Source organism: Pleurodeles waltl, chromosome 7 (genome assembly GCF_031143425.1).
Source record: "Pleurodeles waltl isolate 20211129_DDA chromosome 7, aPleWal1.hap1.20221129, whole genome shotgun sequence".
Taxonomy (NCBI): Eukaryota; Metazoa; Chordata; class Amphibia; order Caudata; family Salamandridae; genus Pleurodeles; species Pleurodeles waltl.
In genome coordinates, this window is record NC_090446.1 from 502,352,114 (window position 1) to 502,369,648 (window position 17,535).

At 44.1% G+C, this 17,535-nt stretch overlaps 1 protein-coding gene across 1 annotated transcript in view; it reads left to right on the plus strand.

Annotated features, from left to right (window-relative positions):
* The first annotated feature begins 11,993 nt into the window (after positions 1-11,993).
* Positions 11,994-17,535, plus strand: part of LOC138304268 (perforin-1-like) — a 54,160-nt gene continuing 48,618 nt past the window's right edge. The window contains exons 1-2 of the mRNA XM_069244191.1: positions 11,994-12,087; positions 13,454-14,069. Of these exons, the coding sequence (XP_069100292.1) occupies positions 13,492-14,069 (578 nt within the window). The 5' untranslated portion in view covers positions 11,994-12,087; positions 13,454-13,491. The remainder of the gene's footprint in view (positions 12,088-13,453; positions 14,070-17,535) is intronic.

Below are 17,535 nucleotides of genomic sequence, written 5' to 3' on the forward strand. Positions count from 1 at the left end.
TTTTATGAACTGCTGGCCAGCAGTATCACCCTGTGATAGTTCTTTTCTACAGTCCTCATGTTTTATCCTCTGTGAATTTCACAGCAGGGCACACAGCCTGCAAACACCCTTTGTTGCTTCCCTGGTCACAACATTGCTGTAATGCTCACGAAGGACTGCAAATATATGGTTCTGTAATGTTCAGGGCAACAGAAGAAAGAACACTTCGCCTCTGTATCCTGCTTCTACCAATGTCTATAATCTGTTCTTCCTGACCCCTCATAAGCTCCATCCTGCAGCAGGAATGTCAAAGTGCCAAACTATCCCTAGGAGATTTGGAGTAGGGTGATAACTGGCTTCCACAGTCAGGAATTCATCCCTTGGTACTCATGTGTAGGTCATTTACAGCATGTAAGATGATGTGGAACTGATGGAGGGAATCAGCTTATTTTCTCCTTCTCTCTCACTGTGAACTGTCTGATAATGCAGACATTGGTGGCAAAGCATAACTGAAGTCTTTTTTTCTTTGTTAGCTGGCTGTTGCTTTACCAGGAGCCTGTCTAATGTTGAAGACACCATTCTTCACTCGTATTTTTTTTTATTTTATATAAACCTTTTTAGTCATATGAATTCTTTAATCTCATCGCCTGTGATATGAAGTCACATAAACAGAGTAAGTAGTCTTGACTACATAAATCAAAAGCTGTCTTCCTTATTCACACACTAGGGTTGCTTCAGCAAACCGTAGGTTCAGCTGCAACCTACAAGAATACATCTACAGTATATCCCCCAGAACCATAGGACTTCACTGCTCAGCCTCTGGTCTCAGCTACCACTCCAAGTAATATAGCATCATAAAGCTAGTGGGGCAGGACACACAAAACACATGGAAAGCAGAACACAATACTGTCCTCAAGAAAGCTGCCGAAGTGCTGAAGCTGCTTGTCCATATTCGGGAAGCCAGACTAAACATCTTGACAAGTTCTCCAGCCATCTGCATCTTCATCTTACTCTCAGCTGCCCTTCCAGAAGCACTTATGGATCCAGAAAAGGCAGTCATGGGGAATACCACATCTGATTCAACAGTGAACTGCCTCACAGCCAGGAGATACAGGTTAGCACTTGGGGCATCATCTTATTTGTCACTGCATCCCTCCTCAGCCTAATTGTGCGGGCTTCGCCCTGGCACATTCCCCTCAGCCTTAACTGACAGGGAGTCAGAAGTAGTAGGAAGAAAGTATTCTCAACTGGCAGCTTGGCCCTATGTTCCCTCAGTGCCACCTTTTGTGGAAAAATACACTCACACCCTGTGGACATGTATGCAGTGGTGCTACTGAACTTACCAGACCATCCGGAGGACCTCTTTGCTGTGGCGGTCAAGGAAGGACAAGATGCCTCAGAGCAGATCAGGTTTCGGTACTGTTGATTCAGTGGCCAGGCCCATTGGCTCTTCTGTGGCTTCACTCCGGCATGTATGGCTCAGGTCAACTAGGTACTCTGGCAATGTGCAGGCTGCACTTAAGGGATGCATCTGTTCAGAGACTAGGCAGACACTGCCTTATGGTAATTCAAGGTGAGTAGTGTGATAGCTGGATCTTTGGGTTTGCAGCCACCTACCAGAGACTAACAGCAGTTTCCTACGTTTTGTGGCATATCAAGAGGCTTTATCTTCCACCAACATCAGCCATCCCAACTAGCTCAGTAACAACAAAACTAGCTGTTTAGAAAGTGCAGTGGAGGGGATAGGGTTACCAAACCCAACAGTACTCCTTCCCTCATGCTTCCACTGCACTACCTGGATATCTGCTTCAGCTTCCCGTTGAAGAAGCAGGTGTGGCATCCTGGAAGATTGGTATCCTCCTTTCATCTGGCTTGGACAGCCATAACATCGGCCCAGTGGGACAATGAATCCGAATCATCAGAGCGAAGATGGGGCACAGATCGCCTTTGTGAAAGGGGATATGCCCTACCGTTCTAGCAGGCTCGTCCCCCTCAGTCCCTTTAGCCTCAGGACCATCACTGGAGTGTGCAGCAGGAGCTGGCACAATCCAGTTCCAGAAAGGAACCAGGAAGTTGGTTCTACAGCAGGAAATTGGCAGGGGTGTTACTCTTGGTATTTCCTGGTTCCCAAAAAGAAATACGCCTTGTGTTCAATCCTAACTCTGACTCGTGCTAGGTCTCTGCTGTCTGTCCGGCAACCACTGAACAGAGGTAAAGAAAGAAGAGGGTGTACAGCCTTCTGCACTAGAACACATGCCTGTAGGTTTCACCAGTGGGAAATTTGTAAAGGTGTTAAAGTATGGTGTGGACAGCATAAAGTCTGTACCATGATTAAACAGTGTCTGCACACGCACACATGCACCTTCTAGCTCTTAATAACACATGTACAAGAACACACACGTTTAATGACAAACTCATAAGAACACACTCTTTTTTAGATGTACAGAAGGCAGATCAGAAACAAATGTACATACACCTATTAGTATCCCTGGTGGCACCGTACAGTGTTGTGAAATGTTCTCATTCAGCCTTGGCAACGGTCAAAGGGTCAATAGAAATTCCAATGCAACGTGCCATACTAAAGCATTTCAAGGACCCTCCATACCACTGATAATGTTGGAAAGAATTCACATTTGCACCAGGATCCAGGCCGCCCTCTTCTTTTATTGTGTTGTTGGAAGGATAGTCAACCTAGCTTGTCAACTTGCAAGAGGATTGGTAAGGTGTATTCTCCTTGCCACGTGGAAAGGGTTTAAGCATTGTGCTGCACTGTAGCATGTTCTATAATATAATTATGAAATGATCATTTCAAATCAAATTAATGAAAACATGTTTGTCTAGGGAACTCGATGGGTAGGTCTTTCTTCTACTGACTGACACATATTCTGCCCTCCACCCTCAACACACCTCACTTAAGAAACACTGAGAAAATGACACATAAGCACCCTCCCTTTTCCCACAGGCAGAGCAACATAGAGAGCACACATTTACCAAACCTAATGAGTCTTATAGCTGAAAATGCGTTTTCATCGATTGATTGTTTGGTTTCTGTGTGTGGGGTTGCTATTGTGAAAGGGCAGGTAGGTAACTGCAAGAATGAAGCAATAGGTGAATGACCTGATACATGAGTTCAAGGATAAAATGCATTATTGATGGATGATTCAGTGTGTGAATGGATTACAAATGAATCCCTGGATGAATGCAACTATTCATCCACCTTTCAACCTGTTCTTGTAATAATACACTCACTTGCCTACAGACCTACACCACGAACTGACCAATCAAGTGAGACATTTTCAATTATAAGCAAGACATTGGATTTGCTGATGCTTATTTATATGTCGTGCCCCAACTCTTTCTCTGCATGCTTAAACAACCTATTGCTGCTTCTCCTCTCCACCACATATTGCGTTTGTCTTTTAACATTTCCCCGCCCTCAGAGCCCTCCCCCCACCTCTGCACCTGGCTCTGCTGTGACCACTCCATCGTTACCATAAGGAAACTTTGTTGTATGTGAACAATTCCAAAACATACATTTTGGCCAACAGTCGCCTTTATTTATGATGGAGCTGTAAACATACTCCTTTCATTTAAGATTGTTGCCATACAGCGTGTTTTTCTGAATTAATGTTTGCCGCTGTGTTACATTTACTTATTTGTTGGTTAACTCTGGCATAGTTTAGAGGATTCATCATCAAACATGCAGGGTTTTTCATAAGGTGTATGTGTTACCCTTACTGCTCTTTACTCCTGCCCACCCCTGAACCCTAAATCCATCCTTGCCTCTCATTAACTATACCCATACCCCATCCCTGAACCTTAAAATCACCCATAACTCCCTTTACCTCTAACCAACCTTGAGCATTAAATCACTGTTACCTCCCTTTATCTCTACTGACCCACTACTCACTCCATAGCCCTAAAATCCTTTAAAAAAATAACAACATAAGAAGTATGCTGTTTAAAATATATATATAGTTATCAACCTGTCCTCAAGAGTATTACATGACAAACATATTAGATTATTAAATAAAGGGTTGACATTTTGCCCCATGGTTGGAATGTACAAGTTTTTTTAAGGAAGCTAAAATTAAAAAAAGTATTTTGCATCAAAAAACAACATAAGAAATTGGACTTTAAGGGTAACTTACAAGACATATCTCCTATAAACATCAGTGGGATAGAACATCTTAGAAGCCTTATAGAATTGGAAAAAGAGTCTAAAGACAATGATGATATGATAAATGAACAAATTCTCTCTGATCAAGAACTATGCCACGTTATTTGTGTCACAACAGATGATACAGTTTCTAGTGGATGCAAACCCAAATCATAATTTTGTCCTCAACTTCCCATGGGAAATAAGGTAGATACGAGTGTTGGTAGAAGGATTGATGAGAATTCCTCAGGACACAAATAAAAATAAAAGAAAATAGACCAATATGATGCAAGAAGATTGGGAAGCATTTAAAGAATTGAGAAATGATGACACTATCATAATCAAAGCGTCTGAAAAGGGAGGTAATATAGTGATCTTGGATCGCACTGAATATATTAAGGAGGCATTGAGTCTACTTAATGATAAAACAAGTTATATCAAGTTAAGTACAAACCCTATGGTTGAGAATATGGTGCAATATCATGGCAAATTGAAGAATTGGCAAGATATGGGTCTTCATGAGGAAGAAGAAGTAAAGTATTTAAAGACAGTCAAGCCCACTATTCCAACAATATATTTCTTGCCAAAAATACATAAGAATAAAACAAACCCACCAGGAAGACCAATAGTGAGTTCCATAGGAACAATATTAGAAAACGCCTCAAGATTTGAGGGTCTATTTTTGTTTCCCTATGTTCCAAGCCTTCTGTCCTATTTGAGAGACTCTATGGATTTTCATAACCGGATCAATAACATCCCAAGGAAGAAGGAATATATCATCACTACAATTGATGTAGTCTCTCTTTGTACCTCCATAAGACATGAATATGGTCTTGAGGCTTGTATATATTTTCTAAGAGCAAGATCTATTGGTTTATTACAGCACACAGAGATAATTTTGGAGATGCTGCAATATTGTTTAACTCATAACATTTTCATCTTTGATGGGCAAAATTATTTACCAAAGCGAGGAACAGCAAGGGGTACTTCCTTTGCACCAACGTATGCTAATTTAGTTATTGGTTGGTGGGAAGCAGAAACAATTTGGTGTGATGATAGCAAGAAAGCTTAGAACACGTGGTATTAGGGGTCCAGCACATTGATGACCTTTTCTTGATTTGGGAGGGAGGACAAGAAGCATTAGAGAAATTCATCATCTCTTTTAATGATAACCCACAACAGCTAAAATTCACAAATGAAATCAGTACAACAAACATAACTTATCTGGATATAGATGTGTATATAAAGGATAATATGATATGCACACAGATTTATAGAAAACCTACAAGTGTAAATAGCCTTTTGCATGCCAATTGTGGTCATCCTCAAGCTCCTAAATGGAGTATACCATATGGTGAATTTTTTAGGGTTATGCGGAATTGTTCAGATGACTCTGCCTTTGAAAGACAACTGGAAGGCACGTACATTCACTTTGTACAGAGAGGATACCCGGATATTGTCTTAAAGGATACAATGATGAGGGTGAGTAAACGTAAACTAATTGAACTCTTGACACCCACAAACAAGAATAGTTCAGTGATTTCTGAAGAATGTGAGATCAGATACATTATGAGATTTGACACTGCTAGTCCAGAGGATAAAAAATAGTTGAACAAGAATTGGAGTTTATTGCAATAGAATGAGACACTGGATTACCCACAAGTTGCATACAAAAAAGCATTTTCCTTAGGAGAACATTTGTCTAGTAACTTCATGGCCGCACAGAAGAAACATATTTGAAACTGGTTAGACCAGAACAAATTTGGATTTTGGAAATGTGGGAAATGTAAAGCATGTTCCATTGGAAAAAATACTTCCATCTTTCAGATGTATAATGGGTAGATCATGAAAATCAGGAAAATAATTACATGTAAGACAACATTTGTAATTTACGTATTGGAATGTAGATGCGGCAAAAAATATGTGTGAAGTACAGTGAACAAGCTAAAACTTCGTATACTCCAACATTTAAGCGCAATCAACAATAAAGACATGACATACTCGATGGCAAAGCATGTTTGGGAACAACATAATGGAGAATATACAGGACTACAATACTATGGGATACAACACATCAATCTCAATCCCAGAGGTGGAAATCAAGAACAACATCTGCGGAGAACTGAATCAAGATGGATTCATTTAATTGGAACTGGGAGTCCCTCTGGTTTGAATGCAGATGCAGAGTTACATGTTCATCTGTAATGCTGGATCCCAAGAAGGTTATTCAATATTAGAAGTATATTTTAAATCTCTGTGAGAGAAAATCTGATAGAGAGAAGATAGTAAAAATAAGATGATTAGGTATCCTCTGTAAGAACTTACTTTTCGATAACTATTAGTAATATATAGAAATTCATTTAATGAAAAGTATGTGCACCTTGTAGGGCATTTCATTGGAATAATAATTTAATGAGGATTTTTTTCAGGGTAAGGCACAGGCACTTTACAGGGTATTTCCCCCTAAAACATATTTCCTCAGCCATTAAAATTCCTTCAGTCATTATTTTATCAGACTTAAAACAACCTGTGGAATACATTTTAACATCAAAGGGAAGAAACTAGTCAGTACATCTTAGACACTAATGGGTTCAAACATATTGTAGTTACTGTGCGTTATTGAAGTGTTTTGTTTTAGAAAATTAATTTTGAACATCTTTTATATAATAATGCATTTGGACCTTTGAGAGATATTTTATCACAATAGTGTGATTATAAAAACAACTAACAGTGCACATCATTCGATATACAATGATGCTGAATTTGTGAAAATCTTTGATATTTGCGAATAGTTGATTATTTTTTATAAAGACATATTGTAATTATATTATAACATGATGTAGTTACATCAATGTCTTTCATTCCAAATATTCCCTAGATGGCATAAAAGTAAAATTTTATTAGCGGTATAATGACAACTGATAGGCTATGCCAGTCCTTGATACTTTGGAACGCATATGGGAGTTATACACAGATGAGGAAATGAATCATTAGCATATGGTTATAATAACGCAATTATAAAGAGGTGACAATAGATATGATCATTAAATGGGTACTTTACCAGGTGGAATTATATCATCAAAATACTCCTTATATCATAGGATAATGTATTATGCTTTAAGCAGCTTAGATTCAACCAATACTCCCATTAAGGTAGTATTAATAACGAAACAAAGCAACAAAAAGAACATTGGAAAACCAGAACTGGATGGACAATGTCCCAATGGTTGTGGAGCATATGTGCGAAGTAGGGTTTTTTTTTCTCTTTTGTATATAAAAGGGCACTCTATCACAATTAACTCTATGGCCTGTTGAAGGCTATGGTTGAAACGCATTGCCATGTTGTAGGAAGTTAGCTCTGTATGTACTATTTCAAAGTAAGAAATAGCATGCACAGAGTCCAAGGGTTCCCCTTAGAGGTAAGATAGTGGCAAAAAGAGATAATTCTAATGCTCTATTTTGTGGTAGTGTGGTCGAGCAGTAGGCTTATCAGAGGGTAGTGTTAAGCACTTGTTGTACACACACAGGCAATAAATGAGGAACACACACTCAAAGACAATTCCAGGCCAATAGGTTTTTGTATAGAAAAATATATTTTCTTAGTTTATTTTAAGAACCACAGGTTCAAGATTCACAAACAATACTTTAAAGGAAAGGTACTTCACTTAGGAACTTTAGGAACTTTGAATTAGCAAAATAGCATATACAGTTTTCACACAAATGGCATATAGCTATTTTAAAACTAGACAGAGTGCAATTTTCAACAGTTCCTGGGGGAGGTAGGTGTTTGTTAGTTTTGCAGGTAAGTAAACCACCTACAGGGTTCAAAGTTGGGTCCAAGGTAGCCCACCGTTGGGGGTTCAGAGCAACCCCAAAGTTACCACACCAGCAGCTCAGGACTGGTCAGATGCAGAGGTCAAAGTGGTGCCCAAAACGCATAGGCTTCAATGGAGAAGGGGGTGCCCCGGTTCCAGTCTGCAAGCAGGTAAGTACCCACGTCTTCGGAGGGCAGACCAGGGGGGTTTTGTAGGGCACCGGTGGGGAGGACACAAGTCAGCACAAAAAGTACACCCTCAGCGGCACGGGGGCGGCCGGGTGCAGTGTGCAAACAGGCTTCTGGTTCGCAATGTAATCCAATGGGAGACCAAGGGGTCTCTTCAGCGATGCAGGCAGGCAGGGGGGGGCTCCTCGGGGTAGCCACCACCTGAGCAAGGGAGAGGGCCACCTGGGGGTTGCTCCTGCACTGGAGGTCGGATCCTTCAGGTCCTGGAGGCTGCGGATGCAGTGTCCTTACCAGGCGTAGGGTCAGGGGGAGCCCCGGGATTCCCTCTGCAGGCGTCGCTGTGGGGGCTCAGGAGGGGTCAACTCTGGCTACTCACTGGCTCGCAGTCGCCGGGGAGTCCTCCCTGTAGTGTTTGTTATCCACAAGTCGAGCCGGGGGCGTTGGGTGCAGAGTGCAAAGTCTCACGCTTACGGCAGGAAACGTGTGTTGTTTCATAGTTGCTTCTTTGTTGCAAAGTTGCAGTCTTTGTGGAGCAGAGCCGCTGTCCTCAGGAGTTCTTGGTCATTCTAGATGCAGGGTAGTCCTCTGAGGCTTCAGAGGTCGCTGGACCCTGTGGAAAGCGTCGCTGGAGCAGTGTCTTTAGAAATGGGGAGACAGGCCGGTAGAGCTGGGGCCAAAGCAGTTGGTGTCTCCGTCTTCTCTGCAGGTTTTTCAGCTCAGCAGTCCTTCTTCGTCTTAGGTTGCAGGAATCTATGTTGCTGTGTTCTGGGAGCCCCTAAATACTCGATTTAGGGGTGTGTTTAGGTCTGGGGGGTTAGTAGCCAATGGCTACTAGCCCTGAGGGTAGCTACACCCTCTTTGTGCCTCCTCCCTGAGGGGAGGGGGGCACATTCCTACCCCTATTGGGGGAATCCTCCATCTGCAAGATGAAGGATTTCTAAAAGTCAGTCACCTCAGCTCGGGATACCTTAGGGGCTGTCCTGACTGGCCAGTGACTCCTCCTTGTTTTTCTCATTATCTCCTCTGGCCTTGCCGCCAAAAGTGGGGCCGTGGCCGGAGTGGGCAGGCAACTCCACTAGCTGGAGTGCCCTAGGGTGTTGTAACAAAGGGGTGATCCTTTGAGGCTCACCGCCAGGTGTTACAGTTCCTGCAGGGGGAGGTGAGAAGCACCTCCACCCAGTACAGGCTTTGTTACTAGCCACAGAGTGACAAAGGCACTCTCCCCATGTGGCCAGCAACATGTCTGGTGTGTGGCAGGCTGCTAAAACTAGTCACCCTACACTGGTAGTCGGTTAGGGTTTCAGGGGGCACCTCGAAGGTGCCCTCTGGGGTGTATGTTACAATAAAATGTACACTGGCATCAGTGTGCATTTATTGTGCACTTACAATGTCTAAGGTTTTGCTTAGACACTGTAGGGGCATAGTGCTCATGCACTTATGCCCTCACCTATGATATAGTGCACTCTGCCTTAGGGCTGTAAGGCCTGCTAGAGGGGTGACTGATCTATACCTATAGGCAGTGTGAGGTTGGCATGGCACCCTGAGGGGAGTGCCATCTCAACTTAGTCTTTTTATCCCCACTAGCACACACAAGCTGGCAAGCAGTGTGTCTGTGCTGAGTGAGGGGTCCCCAGGGTGGCATTAGACATGCTGCAGCTCTTAGAGACCTTCTCTGGCATCAGGGCCCTTGGTACCAGAGGTACCAGTTACAAGGGACTTACCTGGATGCCAGGGTGTGCCCATTGTGGAAACAAAAGTACAGGTTAGGGAAAGAACACTGGTACTGGGGCCTGGTTAGCAGGCCTCAGCACACTTTCAAATCATAACTTGGCATCAGCAAAGGCAAAAAGTCAGGGGGTAACCATGCCAAGGAGGCATTTCCTTACACATGTTTACGAGCACTGAGCACTTTAAAATGTAATAAATGGAAAAATAAAGATTTTGAACTTTATCCTGGTGGTGCCGCCTTATTTCTCCTTCTTGGGATTGGAATTTTCAACTAGCCTCTGGAAAAGAGAGGCTCCTAGAGGGGAGGAAAGAATGGAAAATATATATATATATATATATATATATATATATATATATATATATATATATATATATATATATCTATATATCTTACTGCCACTCGCCTGTAGGAATAGTTAGGACTTAGTTTCCATTGAAGACACATTTTTTTACTTGGCTAAATCTTTGTCGCAGTTTGACGAATCTTCACGAAATGTATCCAAAAAAGAGTGCATGAAAAGGTTTTGGGTGATCCGTCAAGCAGGGCCGAGAAAAGGTGGGCTGCAGATGCTTGCTTAGCAGCATTTTCAAGCTCCTCTCCTGCTTTCTTTTTCCTCTACTATTCAATTTATCACTCATCCTCAGGCTTTCCTCGCTCTATCTTTCTCACTCCCACTCATCTTTTTGTTCCTTCTTTTCACTCTCTTGCCCTTCTTTCACCTTTGCTGCCCTTCCTTCACCTCTTTGCATGATTGGTAGTGACATGTTCATTTATAGCTCTTAAATGACTCCCATTTTTACTCCGAAAAATGGTCACTCCCTTACTTAATGTGCACCCAAGAGGGCAATGCAATTTTATGTATGGTGAGTTTAAACCAGCCATTTATTATCAGGGGAATCGGGCATATTTTACATGTTTACAGCGAATACCCAATATTAAACTAGCACTGAATGTAACGTTTCCATACGCCCAAACTTGGGCATCGCTGAAGCATCACAAAACCGTTTTTGTTTGATTATGCAAAAGCCAAATGTGGGGTTTGTCATTACTTCTTGGGTGAGTGCGGCAGTTGTTTCTACAGCAGGGAGGGGCTGTAGTTGGTAATGTAAACAATATTCTCCCATGATTTTGTGTAAGCCATTATGAAGATAAAACGGACATAAGGCTGCATCACTCAATTCGATAACACACAAGATCTGTGCAACTTGTTGGTGAATGTAATGTAATAACAGACTCGACAAACTGTACCCTAACCATAGATAAACTAATTGTTTATAAACACAAAATAGATACGTTCTAAGGTTTACCAAAGCTGTGACAAAATCGGCTGTTACATGTACTACTTGTTACAAGGAGCTAAACTGCACTTCAGCATGCTTCAGTTTATTAAAAAATACTAGACTTTGGGGTATTTTATTTTTATTTTTCGTGGGCGCTAGAATGCTGAAATAAAATGATTAGGTAACCGCCTGTAGTTGTATTTGTAAATGCATTTGACTTTATTTTTTTTTTATCCATATTAGTTATTGAAACACGGAAACTCAGCTGTTAAGTGTGGCCGTACCATCAAGAAAGGTTTGGTAGAGCCTTAGATAAAGAGAGTGTGTGTCCCCGTTATTGCTCCCTGGCCTAGATGTTAGTGCACTGATCCTAACACCCCCCCCCCCCCCACCACCACCACCCCCCCTTAAATCCCCCGTAATATTTCCTTGTCGGGAGTGCGGAGTCCAACTGTCAGGTTATCTCTGGAGTAGCAAACAAAAGACCTAGAGATTCACCGCTGGGTGAGTGGCCTTGCTACAACAGATTAAAGTGGATTGCCAGAGGCCCCATATGGGCATTCCGCAGCGGGACCTACACATCTATTAGTAGATGCTTCCACAAACAGAAGAATCGCATTAATTATTTACCACCGTCAGGTGGGAGGACGCTGATAAGGATCAATGGGATGTCAGCGTGCTTCCAAGGGACGGGTCCACAGGTTAATCCGGGATAATTTACAGAACGAGTGTTTGGCTAAATTGCCGCTTTCTGACCCAGGGAAGATGCCGGGTTGAAGGACAGCTACGTACATACGTAGAATGACGTGAGGAATAAAGGCGGGAGGTTCCAGGCCGAGGGCTTCCAGACTTGTTTGCTCCGTGAGCAGGGGGCAGTGGAAAGTCCACTCGAGGCAAGAGGCAGGGTGTGACCGGACATTTTTTATGACCAACTCGGGTATGTATTTATAAGGCAATTTGTACCTTGTAACCAGTGTTTAAACTGTAAAAATAAATGTGTAGGCCCATTTTGTATGTGTTAGAAGCCAGCAGAAGGTGATGCACAATGCTGTGGAAGGTGAATACCAACGCTGCCTGGTTGTATTAAAGGTCATGATTTTCTCTGCCGCCGCTTTACATACCTACACTTCCTGCCTCTTTACATCACTCTTGCAAGTTATTTGCCATCCCTGCTTTCTCGTGTCAGTGTTTTCTTATCTTTATGTTCCTCTTTCTGAGTTCCATTTCTGCCTTTTTAATCTCTTACCCTATCAAATACATCCCCACCTGCCAAGAAACCTGCAAAGGCTGGGACTTATTTTATAGGGAAAACGTCCTTAACAACGTGCATGCGTGATTCCCGCACGCGTTGTTCCATCATACAAGATATAGACTTGGATTGTCCAACGTAGGACCAGAACGGCTGGCTCCATTCCAAATTTCCACGGTGGGATAAATGGGCATTTACTGTGCTGCCTGCATGCCTGTGTACTATCATGGTGTAACGACGAGACTTGGAATGTACGTGCTTTCCCCATGCCAGTGAACTCCCAAGGTCTGAAATGACAGGCCCAAGTCTCAGACTTGTCACCACTAGCTCCACACTCATGAACTCTAAGAGATCTACTCTCACTCACAGGATGTATTACGCTAGTTCCATGACTTGACCCTCTCGGGTTGTGAGGCAGGATCTCAGAATGTGTCTTGCTTCTTCTAGAACATATTGTAGAACTGAAAACTCTCGGTGTCTGGCCATAACCAGCTTGAAGATTTCTCCTCATGCGTGGGGAGTATGTGCGTTATTCTTAACACTCAACACCTTGCCTCAGGGTGTGCTGGTCTTTGTGAAACTAAAGCTGCTGTCTGATACGGGCAAGGGGGTCATCGAGTGATCCAATAGTTCCACCTAGTGGTCAGTCAAAGCATGGGGTTTAACTAAATTTCTGCAGAGTAGACCCTTTGGTCCCTCTAAGAATAAAAATTAAAATTGCTGTGATAACACTCCCCCCCATTACTATGACTCCTGATTTAATATGGGCCCTAGTGGCAAGTGGAATATATTGGGGGGGGGGGGGGGGGGGGGGAGATGAGGCTCCACTCGCTACCACCGGGGTTGCGAACTTTTAAAACTGTCCCATCAGAAGACTTGGAGATGGAGTAGGCCGAGCAAGGGAACACGTAGCAGATAAGCCATAGCATGTTCCACGGCGTTTCTGTGGGACAATTGAAGAGTCAAACGGAGGGTTGAATAGGGCGAGGACACCTGAGGGTGGTGTGAAAAAGTGAAAATGATAGAACGCTTTCTATATCTTTTCCTCTTGCAGGTTGAAGGCTACGGTTTAAAGGACTGGAAAAGACCCTGATGTATGTACGAAGCTCACGAAAGACCGAGATGGGCTCTGACCGCCTCTGGATCGTGCCCCTCACTTACTGGTTCCTCATCCCCCTGCTTCCGGCTGTCCGTCCCGAGTGCTTCACGGGCACATACCAGGAGTGCCAGGAAGCGGACTTCATTCCAGGCCACGATTTAGCGGGAGCTGGTTTTGACATTACCACCTTGCGCCGGACAGTCGGCCGCATTACCCCTCTGGAGAGTGCATTAAACAGGGCCAAGACGTGCACACTGTGCCCCAACCGGCTGCTGAATGGCCGGGCGCAGAAGGTGCCAACCGGAGTTGCAGAATGGCGCTCCTTCCCCACCTGCGCCCTGCGTGTCTCCAATGAGATCTTCAAGTCGGCGGCGGCCTATGCTGACTGGTTGGGTGCCGAGCTGGGCAGTGACTGGCGCGCCGGCCTGGGGGCCCCTGCCCTGCCTGTGGATCCGGACGCGGTGGTGGTGGCGGCCGCCTCCCGCGCCCCGCTGACTCAGTTCACTATCAAAAGAGAACGCGAGGGAGGTTACATCTTCGTCACGCGAGAAGTCGCCTGCGTTTATTACAGGTAGGGGATACCTTCAATGAATGTGGTCTGGGCAGGGCACAAGTCCTAAGAAAAATAGTGTGTGGTATAATAAGCATATGTGTATCAGGCTGTGGTAACTGTGGCTCCCGCGCTCTCTAGTGCGGTACAGTTTTGAACTGTCCATTAAAATACAATGTAACACGTCTCGGTTTTCACAAACTAAAAAATGGGTAATGTTTGGCTACAAACATAGGCTGTGGTATCGGCCCCCTGCCTAATCTAAAGCACTTGTGTGGCTGGGAAATAGATGCAGGAATCTCAGAGTTCACTCACCACAATTTTTTTAAGGGGGTGGTGGGCGAGGAGGGGGCATGGCTTTACTTTATACCAGTGCTATTAATGTGTGCATTTCTAGTTAGCAGTGGCGGCTCCTCCGCTATGGCAGAGAAGCGTCGCCCTCCCGCCAGCATCCAACCGCTGCAAAGACTTTAACAAGGAAAGGATAACAAACAAAGTTTATTATTCTTTCCTTGTTAAGGGGACGGGGCATGTGGGATGACGAGTACTGAGGGGAGTGCACTCTGTACTTCCCTCAGTGCACATGTATGTTTGTCCGGCTGTCTCTTGGCAGCTAAACACACATGCGCAGGGTGCTCTCTCCAGCCTGGCACTGTGCTGCCGGGCTGGAGAGAGCAGGCACAGGCTCCCAGTCTACCTGGGCGCTCCCAGCCAATCCTAACACTGCTTTAAGCAGCATCAGGATTGGCTCAGAGACTGTGCCTGCCTGGCCTGATGCGGAGATGATGGCGGATCGACGACGTGGAGGTAATTCTTATTTTTAAAACAATGTTATTAATGCCCCCGTGCGCTGCCCCACCCCCTGTAACCCTGGGAGCCATGACTGCTAGTTAGACCCCCCCAGATGAGAGCCACCGCCAAGATAGGTTAATGAAACCACTATGGACTGAAACAACTTTGGAGAATGCTGTCCCAGCCCTGATATACCCGATGAACAGAGGTAGGAAGACTGCCTCATATAAGCACTTGAAGATATATATGTCAATTTTTGTGTGAACTTTATGAATATCTTGAGGTCCTTGTTTCCTCCTTTTGTTTAAAAGTCTGCAATTACCAAAATTAAAATCAAATGACAGAGAGGAGCAAAGGAAGCAGTACATCACCACAATCCATGCAGAGAAGAACACTCTAAATGTACAGATTCAAGCCCTGATGAGAAAACACCCATAAATACATGCCCAATGCCCTTAGTGGCCTGCACCATATCTATCAGAAATTGGTGTTGGTAACTACTTTCATAAGATTAATGAAACTAACATGTCAGCGCCTTTTGCATTAGAAGAGTCTATTGATGGGTTGGGGCTAGGTGTAAGTCCCCTGAGAGCAAAGAGTTCTAAACAGTCCTACATTTTACCCAGAGAATACACATAGGAAAGTCAACTCTAGACAATCCACCAAGACAAGGTTCAAAGTACAAATCATGAACGTTGATTTAAAATGAAAGACTCATTATAGAAGGCAAAAAGGTATGTGGCTAGTCAAATCAATTACAAATATGCAAATACAAAATATCATTGGTAGTGGAATTTGAGGCCTAATCTAGACAATAGGGAGGAAGACTGGTTGGTTAAAATAGAAATGTTTTACCACAAACATAATAAATCCCTCTTAATAAAAGTTGTCATCCTTAAAAAATTAATCATTAACCACAAATTTATAACTACATTGTAGGAAAGTACCATCTTGCCTGGCATGTAACCCCCATATTTCACTGTATGTATGTTGTTTCAGTCTATGTGTCACTGGGACCCTGCCAGGCAAGGCCCCAGTGCTCATAAGTATGTGCCCTGTATGTGTTCCCTGTGTGTGCCTAACTGTCTCACTGAGGCTCTGCTAACCAGAACCTCAGTGGTTATGCTCTCTCTCTGCTTTCCAAATTTGTACCCTGGGTATTGGGGATCCAGGAGATCCCTATGGGCTGCAGCATTTCTTTTGCCACCCATAGGGAGCTCTGACAATTCTTACACAGGCCTGCCAGTGCAGCCTGAGTGAAATAACGTCCATGTTATTTCACAGCCATTTACCACTGCACTTAAGTAACTTATAAGTCACCTATATGTCTAACCTTCACCTGGTGAAGGTTGGGTGCAAATTTACTTAGTATGTGGGCACCCTGGCACTAGCCAAGGTGCCCCCACATCGTTCAGGGCAAATTCCACGGACTTTGTGAGTGCGGGCACACCATTACACGCGTGCACTATACATAGGTCACTACCTATGTATAGCGTCACAATGGTAACTCCGAACATGGCCATGTAACATGTCTAAGATCATGGAATTGTCACCTGTAGGAAGCTGGCTCTGTATGTACTATTTCAAAGTGAGAAATAGCATGCACAGAGTCCAAGGGTTCCCCTTAGAGGTAAGCTAGAGGCAAAAAAGAGATAATTCTAATGCTCTATTTTGTGGTAGTGTGGTCGAGCAGTAGGCTTATCAGAGGGTAGTGTTAAGCATTTGTTGTACTCACACAGGCAATAAATGAGGAACACACACTCAAAGACAATTCCAGGCCAATAGGTTTTTATATAGAAAAATATATTTTCTTAATTTATTTTAAGAACCGCAGGTTCAAGATTTACAAACAATACTTTAAATGAAAGGCATTTCACTCAGGTATCTTAGGAAGTTTGAATCATCACAGTAGCATGTACAGTTTTGGCAAAAATGGCAATAAGCTATTTTAAAATTGTACACAGTGCAAAATTCAACAGTTCCTGGGGGAGGTAAGTATTTGTTAGTTTCACAGGTAAGTAACGCACTTACAGGGTTCAAAGTTGGGTCCAAGGTAGCCCACCGTTGGGGGTTCAGGGCAAGTACCCACGACTTCGGAGGGCAGACCAGGGGGGTTTTGTAGGGCATGGGTGGGGACACAAGTTAGCACAGAAAGTACACCCTCAGCGGCACAGGGGCGGCCGGGTGCAGTGTGCAAACAGGCGTCAGGTTTGTAATAGGTTTCAATGGGAGACCTAGGGGTCTGTTTAGCGATGCAGGCAGGCAAGGGGAAGGGGGGCTCCTCGGGGTAGCCACCACCTGGGATAGGGAGAGGGCCTCCTGATGGTGACTCCTGCACTGGAAGTCAAATCCTTCAGGTTACGGGGGCAGCGGGTGCAGTGTGTTTACCAGGCGTTGGGTTCTTTGAAGCAGGCAGTCGCAGTCAGGGTGAGCCTCTGGATTCCCTCTGCAGGCGTCGCTGTGGGGGCTCAGGGGGGTCAACTTTGGCTACTCACGGGCTCGCAGTCGCCGGGGAGTCCTTCCTGTAGTGTTGGTTTTCCGCAGGTCGAGCTGGGGGCATCGGGTGCAGAGTGGAAAGTCTCATGCTTCCGGCGGGAAACGTGTGTTCTTTACAAGTTGCTTCTTTGTTGCAAAGTTGCAGTTTCTTTGGAGCAGAGCCGCTGTCCTCGGGAGTTCTTGGTCCTTTTAGATGCAG